The sequence below is a fragment of the Strix aluco genome, chromosome 7, assembly GCF_031877795.1.
Source record: "Strix aluco isolate bStrAlu1 chromosome 7, bStrAlu1.hap1, whole genome shotgun sequence".
In the NCBI taxonomy this organism is placed as follows: domain Eukaryota; kingdom Metazoa; phylum Chordata; class Aves; order Strigiformes; family Strigidae; genus Strix; species Strix aluco.
Window position 1 is genome coordinate 31,079,830 of NC_133937.1, and position 15,756 is coordinate 31,095,585.

The following is a 15,756-nucleotide window of genomic DNA, read 5'->3' on the forward strand; positions in this document are numbered from 1 at the left end:
GTCATATGAAGAGCCAATTTGTTTCACTATTATGTGTAATGGTCAGTTTTACATGTTCTATAGTGTTAATATTTAATGTATACTACAGTCTTCTATGCACATAGCATTAGGTACTATGTAGTATAATACTTAGGTTTATGGAAGATCCTACCTAAACTCAGATTATATGCCTGTGAACTTTTAGAAAAAATAAGTGAAAAAAACAACCCCAAAGGTTGTATATGATCTGTTGAAATTACTTTTGTCCACTTGCATGGCACAAAAGATTGACATTGTCAGTAAGTCATTCAAGACAGGCAGCTAATTCCTATAAATATTTTTTCACTGAATTCTAGAAGGAAGTTGTGGCTTCACCTCTGCAGTAATTCTACATTTCCCTAATTAACTTGTAAACCAAAAATTTTGTGCCAGTTATATACCTTCAGCAGGTTTCTGTTTAATTATTTCCACGATCTGTAAAAAGCCACCATAGAAAGACTTTTAAAAAATCGAATAGCAGCAATACAGTCCCATCTAGGGCAAGGGAACTGCTTTTCTATAACTTTTTTTTTTCCTCCCACACTGGACAATACTGGCGGGTCGAGATTTAACCAGAGATGGGCTCCTTTTACAAGATTGCTTATATAAAGCGAAGATAACGCCAGCTGGGTTCATTTGAAAGAGGACATCTTGGGAAGAGCCGACAGCGCAGCTATTGGAATAAGGCTGGAATGAAAATCTGAAACACTTAGCCCCTTCCTGTCTTGTAGGTATAATACTTAATTTCTTATAGAATGCATAGGATTGTAATTAGAAGGAAATGTCACTGAAATGTACTGTATGAGCCTGTTTTAGATATATCTTTTTAAATAGAGGCTGAATGAAAATGTTGAAACTGATTGTTTTTGTTGGAAATACTTAAACAAGAAGATTTTTTTTCTTAACCTAAATGATATTTGTTACTTCTGACAGTGTGCTCAGTGATGTGTATCTGAGGGCAGACACTGAAGAGTGTCTACAAAGGGAAAATATGAGAACTCCAGTCCAAATCCCACAGGCTGCACATGCTTCTCCCTGTGGGAAACAGTTTGCAAGTTTGAGGCCTGAAGTGGGAATGTAAATTACTGCTGTGTATGTTTTCCTACAAACTCAACATTTAGCAGTAAAGGAGAAAATGCATAATTTACAAAAAATGCGCTACATGAAGTTAAGATTATATACATCAGGATAGCCATCACCACAGAGAATAGTTTCAGCATTAAATTTATAAGCACAATATATATATGTTATTGCATCATATTTCATCTAGTAATTTTTATTCCCTCTTTTTTCATATCCCATTGTTTCAGTTTCATTTGGTTATACTAACATTTTTGGTTTAGACTCTTTACAAGAACAAAGAAAATCTAGAATAATTAAAAGCCACCACTAAACCGAAATAGTAAAATTGTCACAATAGGCATCCAACAATAACAATGGTCTTGGAAATATTTATCCTGTAGATGCAATTAAGTTGGGTGACAGAGTATCAGTAATGTTATTTTTTTCTCTCTGCAAGAAGAACATGTTTAGCAGTAGCTACAGTTTCATTTCTGCAGTCAATGCATTCATTGCTTTTATTTCCAATTTTGAAGACAATTTCAGCTTTTATTCCCTGTGTCCTCAGATCGTTGCAAGAAATGGTGACTCTTACTATTTATCTGCTGGTCATCTTGGCTCGAGCTCTTGCAGGGCCTTGCATTCCAAATAAAGCAGGTAAAATAACTTAAGTCTCCTATGATCTTCTCTTGTAATTAAGATGCCAAACAGTTTTATTCTATCTAAAAGTGGAAAGGGTTTTTTTCCACAAAGTTAAACTGTGGATTCTAGAGAGCTAATCTTTACATTTCTTTTACTGATCTGCTTCCAGCTAGCACAGTAAAGCACATAGTACTGAAGTCCTAGCCCCACAGAGAATTAGGCATATGCTTAACTCTGTGCAATAATCACAGTGCAATAAAGTTAAGCACAAGAAGAATTCAGGGATAAAATGGCAAAGAAAACAATGACAATTAGAAATTATCTGCAATAGCACAGGCTAGATGCAGCAGATCTTTGCTGCCCAAGCTGGGCTTTAGTCCCGCTGACTGCAATCAGATAACTAGTGGTAAATGAATGTGTTGGACTGAACTCCTGAACCACACTGCTACATTAAACAAGAAAAAACAAAAATCATTGAATGTAAGTCTCTAATTGCACACTGATTTCTGCCTAGAAACTCAAATGATTTGGTGCCAGACAGACCTGTAATACAGAATTCACTACAACTCAGAAATGTGCTTTAGAAATGTGTGGGAATACACTGCAATATAGTGTCTACTTTGTATGTGCGTGACTGGTGTCAGACTACTGTCAGTAATTTCATGGTATAGCTTAAGTATTTGACCCTCTAGCCATTTATTTCAGTACCGTCATTTGCACAAGCAGTTTCTCTGAACTGCAGGAATTTTCATAGCTGCAAAGTCACCAGAGCTACAAATCTGACCATAAACACAAGCAGAATCAGCTTTCATGTGCTGAAGGTTTGTTGACCAGAAAGGAGCAAGTTGTTAAGGTCCCTAGTTGACTTTCCCCAAGTATTCCCTAACAGACATGAAAAGGCTGCAAAATGAGGCTTTTATCATAAAAATGTGAGTGTCGAGGGCTTTAAAAGAAATAATTGAGTAATTACAGGCAGGGTGACTTTTTTCTGACTGTAGTAATTGGAAGTCTTTCTCAATTTTCAGGTCACTAATGGTTAGTCAATATTTGCCCTTTAAATTCCCATCAGACATTCAAATTTGCACTGCCTGATTCTCATTGAAAAATGTCCAATTCTGCTATCATGAAGCAATCAATCTGTAAGTTATGTTGTTTAATATTCATGGTTGTATTAGCAATCATCATGTTTGGAAACATATTGCACTGCTATTAACCATTGCTGTTAACAGGGCTAGGATTTCAGTTCATTTACTATTGCTGTTAACAGGGTTAGGCTTTTCACTTCATTTTTAGATTTTATCTTTTCACTCGAGAATTGTAAAAATTCAGTTTGCACCGGTGCTGCAATGCCAGTGCAAGGAGAGAAAGGGCAAAATATCTATCGTTGCCTAGATCTAACATCGCTTTAAAAAGGTGCAGATCTGCCGAAGCCTAACAAACAACTACACCAATATTATTTTTACAGAGTCAGTGGCATTACAGAAGCCACCTCTGCAGTGTAAGCTAATTTGACAGATTTCAGTGCAGACACTTTTCACCTCAGGCTTCTCAGCAGTGTCTCTGCTCCTCAGTCAGCTATTCCAGAAAGATAAGAAATTTACACAAAGTTCTGCATTGATTAGAAGGCAAAGGCCAAACTCTTCCAAAGAGGACAGAATTTAACAACCCAAAGGTCAGTTTTGTGTAGCAAAAGCTGCTCACGTTAGGGGACCTTGCAGCACACACCCCTGCCCACAGAAGTTTAATCCCAATGGAAAGTAGGTGTGCAGACCCACCTCTTTGAAAGGAAAACACCACTGAATATCACTCTAGGTGTATTATTTTCCTTGCAGATGTAATTCTGGTATACTGCTATCCTAGAACCATCATTACCAGAATTCCGGAGTGTCCTTATGGATGGGAGGTTAATCAGCTGGCACTTGGAGGCATTTGCTACAACGGGATCCATGATTCGGGATATTACCAATTCACAATCCCAGATCTGTCACCTAAAAATAAATCATACTGTGGGACGCAGTCAGAGGTAAGACTATCACGGTCAACATTTCTGAGCTGGACTCAGAAATCAGCCGGAGTCACCTGAGTCCCGTTTGCTTCAGGTTGGAGTACGCTTTAAGTACTGATGGAAGTAGGAGGCAAACTCCAGATTCAGGGAGAAGGAAGAATCAAATAGTTGTGCTTTTCATCTACAGGCAAAATACTCACAGGCTTAGTGATATTAGCCTCTGTGTTTGTTGCCCATTTGCATCTGTATTACACAGAACATATATATATATAAAATAAGGCATATGTATAGGCAGCACAGCATGTAAAGAGCTACAAAACCATGTTTCCTTGGGGATGGTGTTTTGGCACCAGATAGTCTTCATGTTTTAAAGTATGAAGTTGTTCCTGACGCCTCAAAGACTTAGAATGGCTTACATTTCTCTGTCTCACCATCCACAGTTCAAGAACCCCATTTATCACTTCTACAACTCCATCGTCTCCAATGACTCCTCAATAATTGTGAAGAGCCAGCCTGTGAATTATTCATTCAGCTGCACATACAATGCCAACTACTTGGTGAACCAGGCTGCCTTTGACCAAAGGTATGTCCTCTTCTGGGAGCGCGCCTCACCCTGTCTTTAGCACCAGGCCTCACTCACAGAAACTCTGTTATGTCCCCAGGGTGGCCACCGTTCATGTGAAGAATGGGAGCTCCGGCTCATTTGAAAGTCAGTTGTCCCTCAACTTCTACTCTGTAAGTGTTCTTCACCACTCAGCTTTTTGCCTTCATCTTCCACAGGCTTCAGCCTAAAGAGCTGGAAAAAAAGGGCTGCTGCTCCTGACCTTTATGTGTCATGGAGCACATTACTAACCTGGAACAGATAATTACAGTGAGGTTTGCAGGGGTCCTTGTTTCTGCTGATTAATAGGGATATACTTAAACTGAACAGAGCAGACACATGCCATGTTCTTTTAATCCCTCCAAATCAGGAAGATCTTTCTGCTGAGAGGTACATTTCTAACATGCTGACAGGTTTTATAAGAAAAAGCAAAACTTGTTCATAGTCCCACTCAAAGAGCAGCCTGCATCTGCAGGCACTGCTGCTATCACATCGTCTCTATAGATAAAGCAAAGCTCCACACATTTCTCCTGCAGTTTGCTTCCTGGTCCTTTCACCTGACAGATATTTTGTGTTCCCCAGAGATCTTCAAGTCACGCTGGAATTTTGTTTCCAACAAAATATTGTCCTTGGATATCAGGCTGATCTTTTGAAACATCCCTCCTCCCCACAGCTCTGCTGTGCTGCTGGAGCAGCCAGCTCCCGATCCTGGAGACTTTTTTCCCACCAAAGCGCACTCAAACGCACCAAAACAACCTCTCTATTTCAGTACAGCTAGAAGCAGCACAACTAATAATGTACTGTGTTAAATTTACAGGCCAAGTAGAGGGAATATTTACCATAAGGTGGACTGATGGAAATCTCTCCCCCCACACCCTGCATTTTGGGCACTAATTGATCACTAAATACTTTGTCAGGCTTTGCATGCCACATGAAAGCCCACGTGGACTTTTTTTTCTGATATATGGCACACTGGTAGTATATACTGGCAAGGTCCCAGGAGGTACCACACTGCTCCTGTCAACTCCTGACAGAATGGCTGCAAAACCAAATGATGGACAGTGAGCAATGGATCTCTGGTACTTTAATTTTTTGTCAAATGACTGTTTTGTTCTAATGGTCATGGGGCTCCCAGGAGTCAGAGGGAGTGGCTGAACTGTACTAATACATTTTCCCACTGAGCACAAGTGCAGAACAAGCTCAGAAAGCTAATAGACCACTCCTTTGTTATTTTCTTCACATTTTCACTGGGGAGGAAAGGTTAATTCCAGTGAAATGTTCTTCTTTTTTTTTTTTTTCTGGCAAAATGGAAATAAAAGATTTATTTTGCCTTGCTGTTCATCTTTGCTACTGCCTGACAGAGCCTTCTGGATCCAGTGGGCTATACTTCCATGTGCTTCAGGTGCCCGTTTCCTCCACCAGAAGCAGCATCCAAGCTGCAGTGTAACCCAGTGGAAACATTTCAGTCTCACCTGCCCTTTAGTCTGTGACACACCATTAACAGCAAAGGTCTGTGATGCAGCACGAGGGGCTGGAGCCTGAATGAAAATCAGACCTTCAAGACTGAAACCTGTTGTGAAGAAAAGCAAGCTAGTACCCTAAAAGGGTGTAGAGCAGTAGAGCTTGGAAAAAGAAGCACTATACCAGGTTTAACTCATTTCAGCACAAGGACTGATAAGAGCTTTGTGACAGTACTTCTGCAAGTTCTCTCCTTTGGGAGAAATCTTTGGTTAAATGAGAATTTCTCAGGGCACTTCACAGCCATGGATCACTAATCTAAACACAGCCTTGAGCCTTAAATTCAGTGCATCCAATCTATCTGATGTTGCAGTGGGAATACTGTAGTGCCTCACAGCCACCTCGCTGTGTAGAGAAGGAAAGGTACATAAGAAGATCAGTACCAGGGAACTGAGCAAGCAGAGCAGAGAAAGAGTCCAACAGCTCCAGAACTACATATTCCTGAATCCTGCTGTGTAGGTTTAACTAAGTAAACCAATGCCATGACTAAACATGTTATTCTTTAGTTCTGGTGCTAACTTTGTTATGATCTTGTGCAATAAAAAGCAACAGGATTTAAGGTAGGTACTTCAGCATATTTGTAACCAAACTTTTTCATCTGAGCACCACACACTGCACTACTTTGAGCAGGCTGGCTTTTTAGTGGGTGAATGACTATAGCTGGCAGAGCTCTTTCTGCACAGTCATGCCCCCTCAGCTCTCCCGTGTCAGCCACCACAAATATAAATCACGGAGTGCTGAACCTTTCCATATGGGCATGCGATTTCTGCTTGTCTTCATTCCTTTTTCCCAACATATGGCCATCTCCCAACCCCATTCCCAATCCCTATGGTCATCTCCAATCTCTCACACCCACCAGCTTCCCCGCCTACCTCTCGGGTATCAGAAGCAGCAGCAAGCTCACTTCTCGCCCATGCCGTGATATAACATACTACAACCAAAATAGCATCAAATTATTATTATTAATAATAATAATGATAATAAATATAAACTTATTATCATTATAAGACAAGCATTAACAAAAAGATTTTTAAACACCACCTTGGGCTTGCAGTAGTCCTACTACTAGGTGTAGAGTTGGAACTTGCAGGCAATAAGAATCCAGACTTCTGGATTCCATCTCCCCAGATCTGTCTGAAGTGGCCACATGCCTTTGCTTTGCATGTTACTAGTAACGTATGATGCCTTTCTCTCTGTCTCTCAAAGAATGCCAAGTTTTCCAGTATAAAAGAAGCCCCGTTCATCGTTGAAACATCGGAAATTGGTTCTGACATATTTGCTGGAGTGGAAGCTAAGGGCTTAAGTGACAGGTAGGCAAGGGAAGGAGTAAGAATTAATAAATTTGCAATCGGGACATTCCTTGCTAATCTGGGGTTTGTGTATCCTCAGGTTTAAAGTTGTTCTCAACAACTGCTGGGCAACTCCCTCCTCGGAGTATTTCTACCAGATCCACTGGCCTCTGATCACCAAGGGGTAGGTGCTGGTGAGACCTGGGGGAGCGCCTCTGCCCAGCGCAGCCCCAAGGATGACCAAAAGCCATGGGCTGGGGGATAAGGGGGCAAAAGAGCAGCTGGCCCACAGCAGGGCAAATGCATTCATCAGACTGCGACCTCAGGAGATGTTTCACTGAAGTCATGGAGCTCTGACACTGCTTCTCCATATACAACACAGGTGTGCCACGGATAGCTCCATCCTCGTGCACGAGAACGGGAAAACGAACCGGGCGACGTTCCAGTTCAACGCCTTTCGCTTCCGTAACATCCCCAAGCTGTCCAAGGTCTGGCTGCACTGTGAGACACATGTCTGTGACAGCGAGAAGTTCTCCTGCCCGGTGGTAAGGCCCCCCTCCCAGAGAAACACACAGTGCTAAATTTAGACAGAGGATGTCGAGACCATCCAGAGGGCATGTCAGGTGCAGAGTCAGCACCAGGGCTTTCAGTAGATGGAGCCACTTCAATGCGTGAACCGCAGTGGCCAGCTGTGCACCCCGACCCCTGTCATGCCACAGGCACTGTATGCAACATTGGGCAACTTGTTTAAACGTATTGAGAAATAAGGTAGCCATTGAAAAACTCAGTTCTTGTCGATATCCCAGACTACAGTCCTGTCTGACAAACAACTCCAGTTAAACACAAGCCTGAAAAAGGGAGAAAGTAGAGCTTTTTTCCATTTTACCAAATATCTTGGTGCTGAGGGCATCCTGGGGGCAGCAGGAGAGTCTGGCTCAAAGCTCACTCCTAGTCAAACAAAACCTCCCAGTCCCCCTTCCCAGGGAAGGTCCCTTCTGCTACCCTGCAGTGCTGCAGTAAGTTACTGCTCTTGCAGCCATCCTTTTCTTCATGAAATACACAAATTGTCACTGGAGCAGGAACTGTAACCTTAGGTGGGAATGAGGTGAGGGAGCTATACAGGCATGTTATTTAGCATGGGGAGGTGTGCACTGCCTGCACCAACTGATGCAAGGGTGAGGGTTACTAAACTGTCTTTCTTTAAAGACTTCTCTCTCCCTCCTTCACTAAGTCACAGCCTTGCTATTCTTTCTGTCATGCAATGAATGTGTTATTGCTATAAAATGAAGTCAAATTTTATTTAACATGAAATGAAAGCCTAAAATACTCCTTGGCTGACATATTGTTGTTTCAGCAACAAATATTTCTTGCTGGAGAAGATAAAGCATTCCTCCTGGTAAAACCAACTATTCTTTCTAAACCCTTTCTCTGTCCAGGAGCCAAATTAAGATAGCAGTTTATTACCCAGCTCCAGCACTAAGCAGGGGGAACTGATTTGTGCAGAATTTGCAGGCTTGACAAAAATGCATTGTTAGAAATTCTAAGTTTCAAAGGCAAAAGAAAAAACTCTGGGCTTAGATTTTGTTGTTTGTTTTTAAAGATTTCTTCAACTTTTATCCAGCTACAGACCAGGTTTAAGAGAAAACACAAAACCAGTACTCCATATCTGCCTTTCTGACAGTACTGCCAAACATCTACATCACCCTTTCAGGAATAGGGTGAAATTCCCTCCTCACCCTCGACTGCAAGATAATTGCTTGATCAGGCTAACATCCCTTGAGTCTACTTCCAACCCAAAAATGCAGCTGGTGGTCTGCTGCAATTAAGGCTGAACCAAGCTGGGGGTCTATGCTTACAAGCAACTCATGATCAGAATTACCACATGCTGAGTTTGTAAAAATAATGCCCACAGCCGGGGATCTGCAAATGTCAGGGGATGGACAAGGACTTTAATCTGTAGAGCACTGCCTCTGATACAGACCTTGTCAGCTGACAGGCATCATTAGTGCTGGACATGACATGATATATATGGAAGGGATTTGGTGCTTCCTGATTCTACCCAACAGGCAACAATTACAATTAGCAATAAACAACAGAAGCCTTCACAGGGGTCACGGGTTAAATAGTTGGAGTTCAGCTCCCACCCTCCTTCTTGACAGGAGTTTTGTTTAAGGCAGGGTGGAAAGGGCAGCCCAGGAGGACCCGTGGTTAGCAAGCAGACACCTATCTGTGCTCCTGTCATCTCATAACTGAAAAGAGCACTCACACTGACAGTTACTGTAAGGGCTGTGGCACACCAAAATCCTCAGAAAATGGACTGTAAATACTCTCCTTAAATCTCTCCTGCACGAAAAAAACCCCAGTGATTACAGGGAAAAAATGTGCCTGGAAAATATGCAGCAATATTGACACAGATTTTACTTCCTTGGTTGGAAACATGAGAATTGGGTCTGGATTTTTTTATTATTTTTAATTTTTTTGGTATACACGGCTTTCTCTCTGATCTCTTGAGATATGTGACAAACGAAAACAGCGCATGGAACAAACCGGAGGTGTTTTAGTTGCGGAGATTGCTGTACGCAGTAAGTGACTGGGTTTCTGGGGTGTTTCTCCCTTTGGGAAGCAATGAAGCTGGGAGCTACCCGTGGCTCACAGCATAGGAGCAAGCAGAGGGAGCCGGAGCCCTCTGCCAGAGCCCTTTCCCCCATAGCAGTGGAGTCGGGAACAGAAGTTGGTCCCCTCTGGGCTCTGGTAGAAGAGCTCAGCAAAACTATCCTCATTTACAAAGTGAGTAAAGGCACACATTTGGCATTAATCATAAATGGCCAAACCACTTACACACCAAGTTATCAATGTAAACTCTGCTCACCTACATTTGACCTCAGCAACAGCCCAGACGAGCTCTGATAGATTCCACACGAGTGGGAGAGAGGTCAGGCTTAGGAGAAGCAGGAAAGCTTTTCATTACACTGTGGGTTGGTACTTCAGCATAGCCACAACTCTCGTAGATTAATCCTTCATGCCTATCTCTTCTGATACACAAATTGAACTACCATCAGGTTTCCCCACTATGAAACAACACCTGTTTCCTCTAACTGCTGCTTCCTGGAGACACCAGGAATTTCGCCCTGAACTGGTTTAATTCTGCAGATCCAGCACATCTTTTGAAACAGGTCCTTGGAATAAAGTATGCCTGAATCATGCTTTCAGTGGAGCCCTTTATTCTAGTTTATCAACTGCATCCACACCAACCTGAAAGCCAATTTAAAATTAAAAATACATGTAGAGCAGCATTATTACAATTCAGGATGTTGCAACAGTAAAACTCCATCAATTTTAGAACATGAAAGAACTGAGGATCCTTTTACAACTTGAGATAGTAAAGCCAAGAGGAAGAAATATCCAGAATTTCAAAATGTGGCAAATGTTATCTGTTTTGCTTTTATGAAGTACACTGGTGCACTTTGCCTTATTTTAAACATGCCATCCCAACGTTATCTTTTTCTCTTATTTTATACAGGCAAAGGTTTATCCAGATTTTACACGCTCTCAGGTAAATAGCAAAGTATAACAATGAAAATATCAATCCCAAATCTGGATTTTGAGTGACTCTGTCAACATAAACCCCATAGCTCAAAGAGCTATGTCAAAAATTTGACAGAAAGGGAAATATTTCAAAATCAAATTTTATTTCTCAGTGTTATATATTTTGTTTTCCTCCTTTCGGCACATCCCTCACTCTGGACAATAAAATCATAACAATAACTCCCACTACTGAACATCACTTTCTCTTATTTTCACACCCTCTTCCCAAAAAGGAACAAGCATGTCTCACTGGGCTAACAGAGATGTCTGAAAGCATTTCATTGGGAGAGGGTTTGCAAAAGGCCTTTCAAAGCCTTTTGATTAAAATGTGATATGGTGACAGAGCCACATTAGGGGCATGGAATTGTATTGCTGGTGATGGGAAGAGAACGTGAAAGGCAGCTGACAAGGAAGTACTCACATTTAGTCTGTGTTTCTCTTGCAGATATCATCTTCCATCTACTCTTTGCGATTGGATTTTGTGCTGTTTTATTATAAAACACAGTCCAGCTGTGTTTCTAACTTTCCCCAATCCTGTTTGGACCTGGACTTGTTTACTAAAGATGTTTATTTTACAGAGGAAAAATGAAAGTCACAAAAAAATCCTTGTGCACCATTTTGCCAGATAAATAAAACATTCCATGAGCTTTGTGCCTCGAATACTGGAGAATCCCAAAGCAGATTTGCCTCTTCCCAGTCTCTGCAGACATTTTAAACTGGTGAAATCCCAAGGGTTATGTATTCTACCAATGTCTCCTTTTAAAGAGCTGTGATGCCAACAGTACTTGTTTCTATAAGGAACACAGGGATATGCAAACTCAGCATTTTTCAATGCCAAATTTACCTTCAGAGTGCCCCTTTCCTGTCAGTCTCAGCATGGTATCAAACTCCCCTCCGGACCTGGTCTTGCAAGGTCCTAGCTTGATCTGTGAAGCCATTGAACAAGATGAAAACTAACTAACATGTCAAAGATGGGAGAAAAGGATGCTTTTTATGTAGCAATAGTTAGAAGGTCCTCAGAATTAATCACGTGACATTTCTTTCCTGCTTCTCAGCATTGCCAGTATTGACTGGTTGGGTTAAGTAGAGTACTACACATGCTGAAGAAGGTACAATACTGCTAGGAGTAGGATGTCTTGCTGACTGGACAGGCTCAGTGCTGGATAGCTGCATGGTGTGGATGCAAACTAAGAACATCTGAGGTTGGAAAACAAGTTAATGAGCTTTACACTTCCTTGAAGACATAGCTGATGTCAGATACAACAGGGTTCAGGTGTTAGCTCTGTACCTGAGTAACAACAGCTCTTAAACAACAAGAAGAGATCACTAGAAAGGGAAACCATGATTTCTAAAGAGCAGGAAATATCAGAACATGAAACAATTTCCCAGCAAGAGTGATGGTAGGTTCCTTACTTCCAGTAATTACTAAAACAATATTGAACAAAACTCCTGAAAGTGTAAGAAACATTCCTAGGCCTTTTCCATGAAAATTCCAACATCCTAAATATGAAAGAGATAAGAATAACTACAGCTGTTATACTTCCTATTAATGAATACAGTGGGTGTACCTGTGTCTGTACGTACTGCAGCATAAGCACATTATAGAGTTTTTGCTATTGTTTGTAGAGAGGAAATCTCCTAAATACTTCTATTAAATTAAGGATTTAAAGCTCCCTCCCTCTTCTTTTTGAAACCTCATTGTTATGATGATAATACATAGCTAGACCATGCATACATTACAGCTGCACACAGTCCATACCATGGACTATATTTTCTCCTCTAGGTGTAATCTCAGTCCACATGTATTTATAAGTAACTGAGAAAAATAAAGCTGTTTAGAAGGTGAAATTATAGCAGACGGGATCCGCCCTGACAGCCTGCAGAGAAACGGCCCGTTGTGATAGCTGATGGCATGCATTAAGCCCCTACGTACAACAGAGGGCACTCTCTTGACAGAATTGTCCGATTTAGGCAGACCAGAGTTAGATTTCTCACTTCGAAATATTTCTTAGCGGTACAAGTTTCTAAAGCAGATCATTGCTACTGAATGTTTTGTGCACCACAGGACATTTTGATCAGAGATAATGACCCTGCAGGTTTTTCTCCCCCGTTTGCTGCTTTGTCTCCCTTTCCCCTTCCCTCCTCCCACTAACACCCCAAGTTTCAACACCTGCCAAGAGGTTTTACCTCTTCAAATTCTTGTCCTTGCCACATGAGACTAACACACTGGCTTCCTCTCCAAAGCCTGTTTCTTTTGCCTTGCCTTTGCAACAGTCACTGATCTCCTATCATGGCTATTTTGTGCAGAAAGCCTTGAACTGAGTTTCCTTCATAGGCTGATTCATTTTCTTCCTGATTATGCAGTAAGTGTTGCTTTGGAACTAACCTTGCAGGATTGCAGCAACTGTGAAGTGTGCCTGTAAATTCCCAAGCCACCTCCCTGCCCACCGTGGGATGGAGCCTCTGGGCATACATATCTCCCTATACATTACTGTACTGAGTGGGGCTCATGCAGCCCGCAAGCTGTGCTGGTAGGGTGGGCAAAGCCCTATTACCAATCAGTATCTTCTTACAGTCCAGAAATGGTTTATTGATAAAAACAAACAAATAAAACACAACTGAAAAACAGCTCCCAGAGGTGGCTGTGAAAAGGTCTATCTGCCAGAGAAGGCAGCAATATATGAACAGGTTTCAGCTCCAGAAGCACTAATTCTTGAGAAAGCACAAGCTGTCCATCCTAAACAGCTGGCATAAAAAATGTAGACTATAATTCATTCTTTCTAACCTGCATATGGCTCATCACTATTTATGCTACTAAATATTATTTATGTTGCCAGTATCAGAAAATGCAATGACTGCAATAGGTTTTAGCACAAGCTAAAACTTGAAAGACTTCACCATTTCAGAGGCACTATAAAGATGGATCTTTTTCAGCTGGTGGGGCATGAAGATGCTTGCCTTGATCTCTGCATCTGAAAGTCCAACTCAGGGCTGGTCATGGAAACATAGGGAAAGGAAGGTTAGCTACAGGGAATGCAGATAATCTGTTTAGAACTCAACATTTGTTTTCCCAAAGATTACAGTTTGGTTTTGTCCCAATTCTTCCTCTCATTTGGATGAACTCTAATGAGGCATGAGTTTTTACATGCCTTCCTTCTCACAGTTTGCCACTGCAACGCTGAAGCACAAGGCCACTGAGGTCATGGCAAGAAGTAGGAGAGAAATGAACACACAGGTGTCAAGATGATAACACAGGCTGCATCACAATATCACTATACAGTGACACACATTTACACAATATTTTGTTCATTAAATATAGGTCACTTCTCACTTGCAAATGGTAAACACCATTAACCTGGGTGGCCTTTGACAGTCACTGCAGATACAAATAACAATTAAGAACGTCCAACAGAAATTGCCAATGAAAGAGTGAGTCAGTTCTAACACAAATCCTCGGAAGTACAAACCAGCAAGCATGCCACCTATGCAAGCTGGTACTTTGCATCCTTGATGCTCTATATTTAGTGTCCCCAAACAAGCAGTGCCATGGCACTGTGATTCCTTCCATTCCTGCCACGCCAGATGTGATAGTGAAAAAGAAAGAGCAGGCTCTGTCAAGTCAGAATTAATTATAGTTAAGGCACTATGCTGGGATCCCACAATTCAAATCCAAACTTGAGAATGAATCCTCAGTAGCTGGTTATCAATCAGAGGACATGCAACTGATTCTGCTGCAGATGCCAGACTAGGTCTGACCTGATATGCCCACCTAGTGCATCCCCTCCTAGCTCAGCCCTCAAAGGAGTGAAGCCACACCAGGGCTGCAAGCCTTTCTCAAGGGGGATCTCAACGCAGTAGCACACTGAGGTAAACATTGCATGCACTGCCAGAATTGGCAATATATTACACAATATAAACACAGGCAGTGTCTCAGATCCAGACAGCATGTATAGAAACTCCCCATCTTAACCCTAATTTAAACACCAACTTCATCTCTTTATTCTGTAAATCCATGACATTTTGTTTAAATGTCCCAGTCAGGGACAAGGAAAAACCCTACTTATCTCAGAATAGTATCATAAGAGCTATGACTCAATACATACAAAACACATCATAGAAGTACATAGCCTGTATTAGGAGTGAAACTCCTCACTCTGTTCTGAAGATCAAATCTTTTCAAGTTATCTCCATCTAAAGGGCAGCTGTCACTCACAGGTGCAGAGTTAAAAATAGCTATTGATTGATTGGACCCCACGGCCCTTTCATGTAGAGTATCATTGTGACCCTGCAAAGGTCAAGTCCAGTGGCTTCAGAGAAATAAATAATAATTTTTGCAGCCAGGCACTGAACAGGGAGACTAGAGTCCTGAGCTCTGCCAGAAGCTGCATTGCACCTTGAAGCATAGAGATCAGCCTGCTTTCCAACACATTTTTCTTTACTTTGTTGTTACAAGGAAAACCTAGTACCCACCTAATGTCTTAGCCTGCTCTTTAAAAACAACTATGTTAGACATTTTCCATTTCTAAAATCTAAGAGAAATATTCTTAAATTCCCCTATACAAAGCCCACCTGCAATGCAAACACCTGCCCTGTGGTGCGACCAGTCTCCAACCTTCCCAGATTGCTGCCCACGTTGAGCAGACTGTGCTTCCTCTCCTGCTAAATTTTCTCTGCATGTGGTTTAATCCACATTAACACCCTGCTCTGACAGACTGGTTCTCTCTGGGCTTTTACACACTGTGACACAAAGCATCACTGGAAGGGATCCCACACTGTTGCAAGACAGTCTGCTCTTCTGCTTATACTCACCTGCTCTAATTGGAAAATAACATCACTGTTTTTCTTCTGGGAGCAAATACAGCAATGTACATCAGCACGCCTAAGACACAGACATTCGGGATGTATATCATATTGACCTTATTTTAAAAGACAATTAAGTCACAATAGGTAGCACAGACTTGTCAGCAACATGGCCCTGAAATATGTTTTGAGAAGGTCTTGCAGGTTTAAATTGTATTCTGCTTTTCCATAAGCACACT

General features: G+C 41.6%; 1 protein-coding gene across 1 annotated transcript; it reads left to right on the top strand.

Annotated features, from left to right (window-relative positions):
- Positions 1–461: 461 nt before the first annotated feature.
- Positions 462–11,363, top strand: TECTB (tectorin beta). Its single transcript, XM_074830081.1, has 11 exons — positions 462–749; positions 1,646–1,734; positions 3,552–3,742; positions 4,165–4,307; positions 4,387–4,459; positions 7,050–7,153; positions 7,233–7,316; positions 7,515–7,677; positions 9,645–9,714; positions 10,653–10,685; positions 11,163–11,363. Exons 2-11 carry the CDS (start codon positions 1,659–1,661, stop codon positions 11,213–11,215), a joined length of 990 nt encoding a protein of 329 aa, XP_074686182.1. The 5' UTR covers positions 462–749; positions 1,646–1,658; the 3' UTR covers positions 11,216–11,363.
- The last annotated feature ends 4,393 nt before the right edge of the window (positions 11,364–15,756 follow it).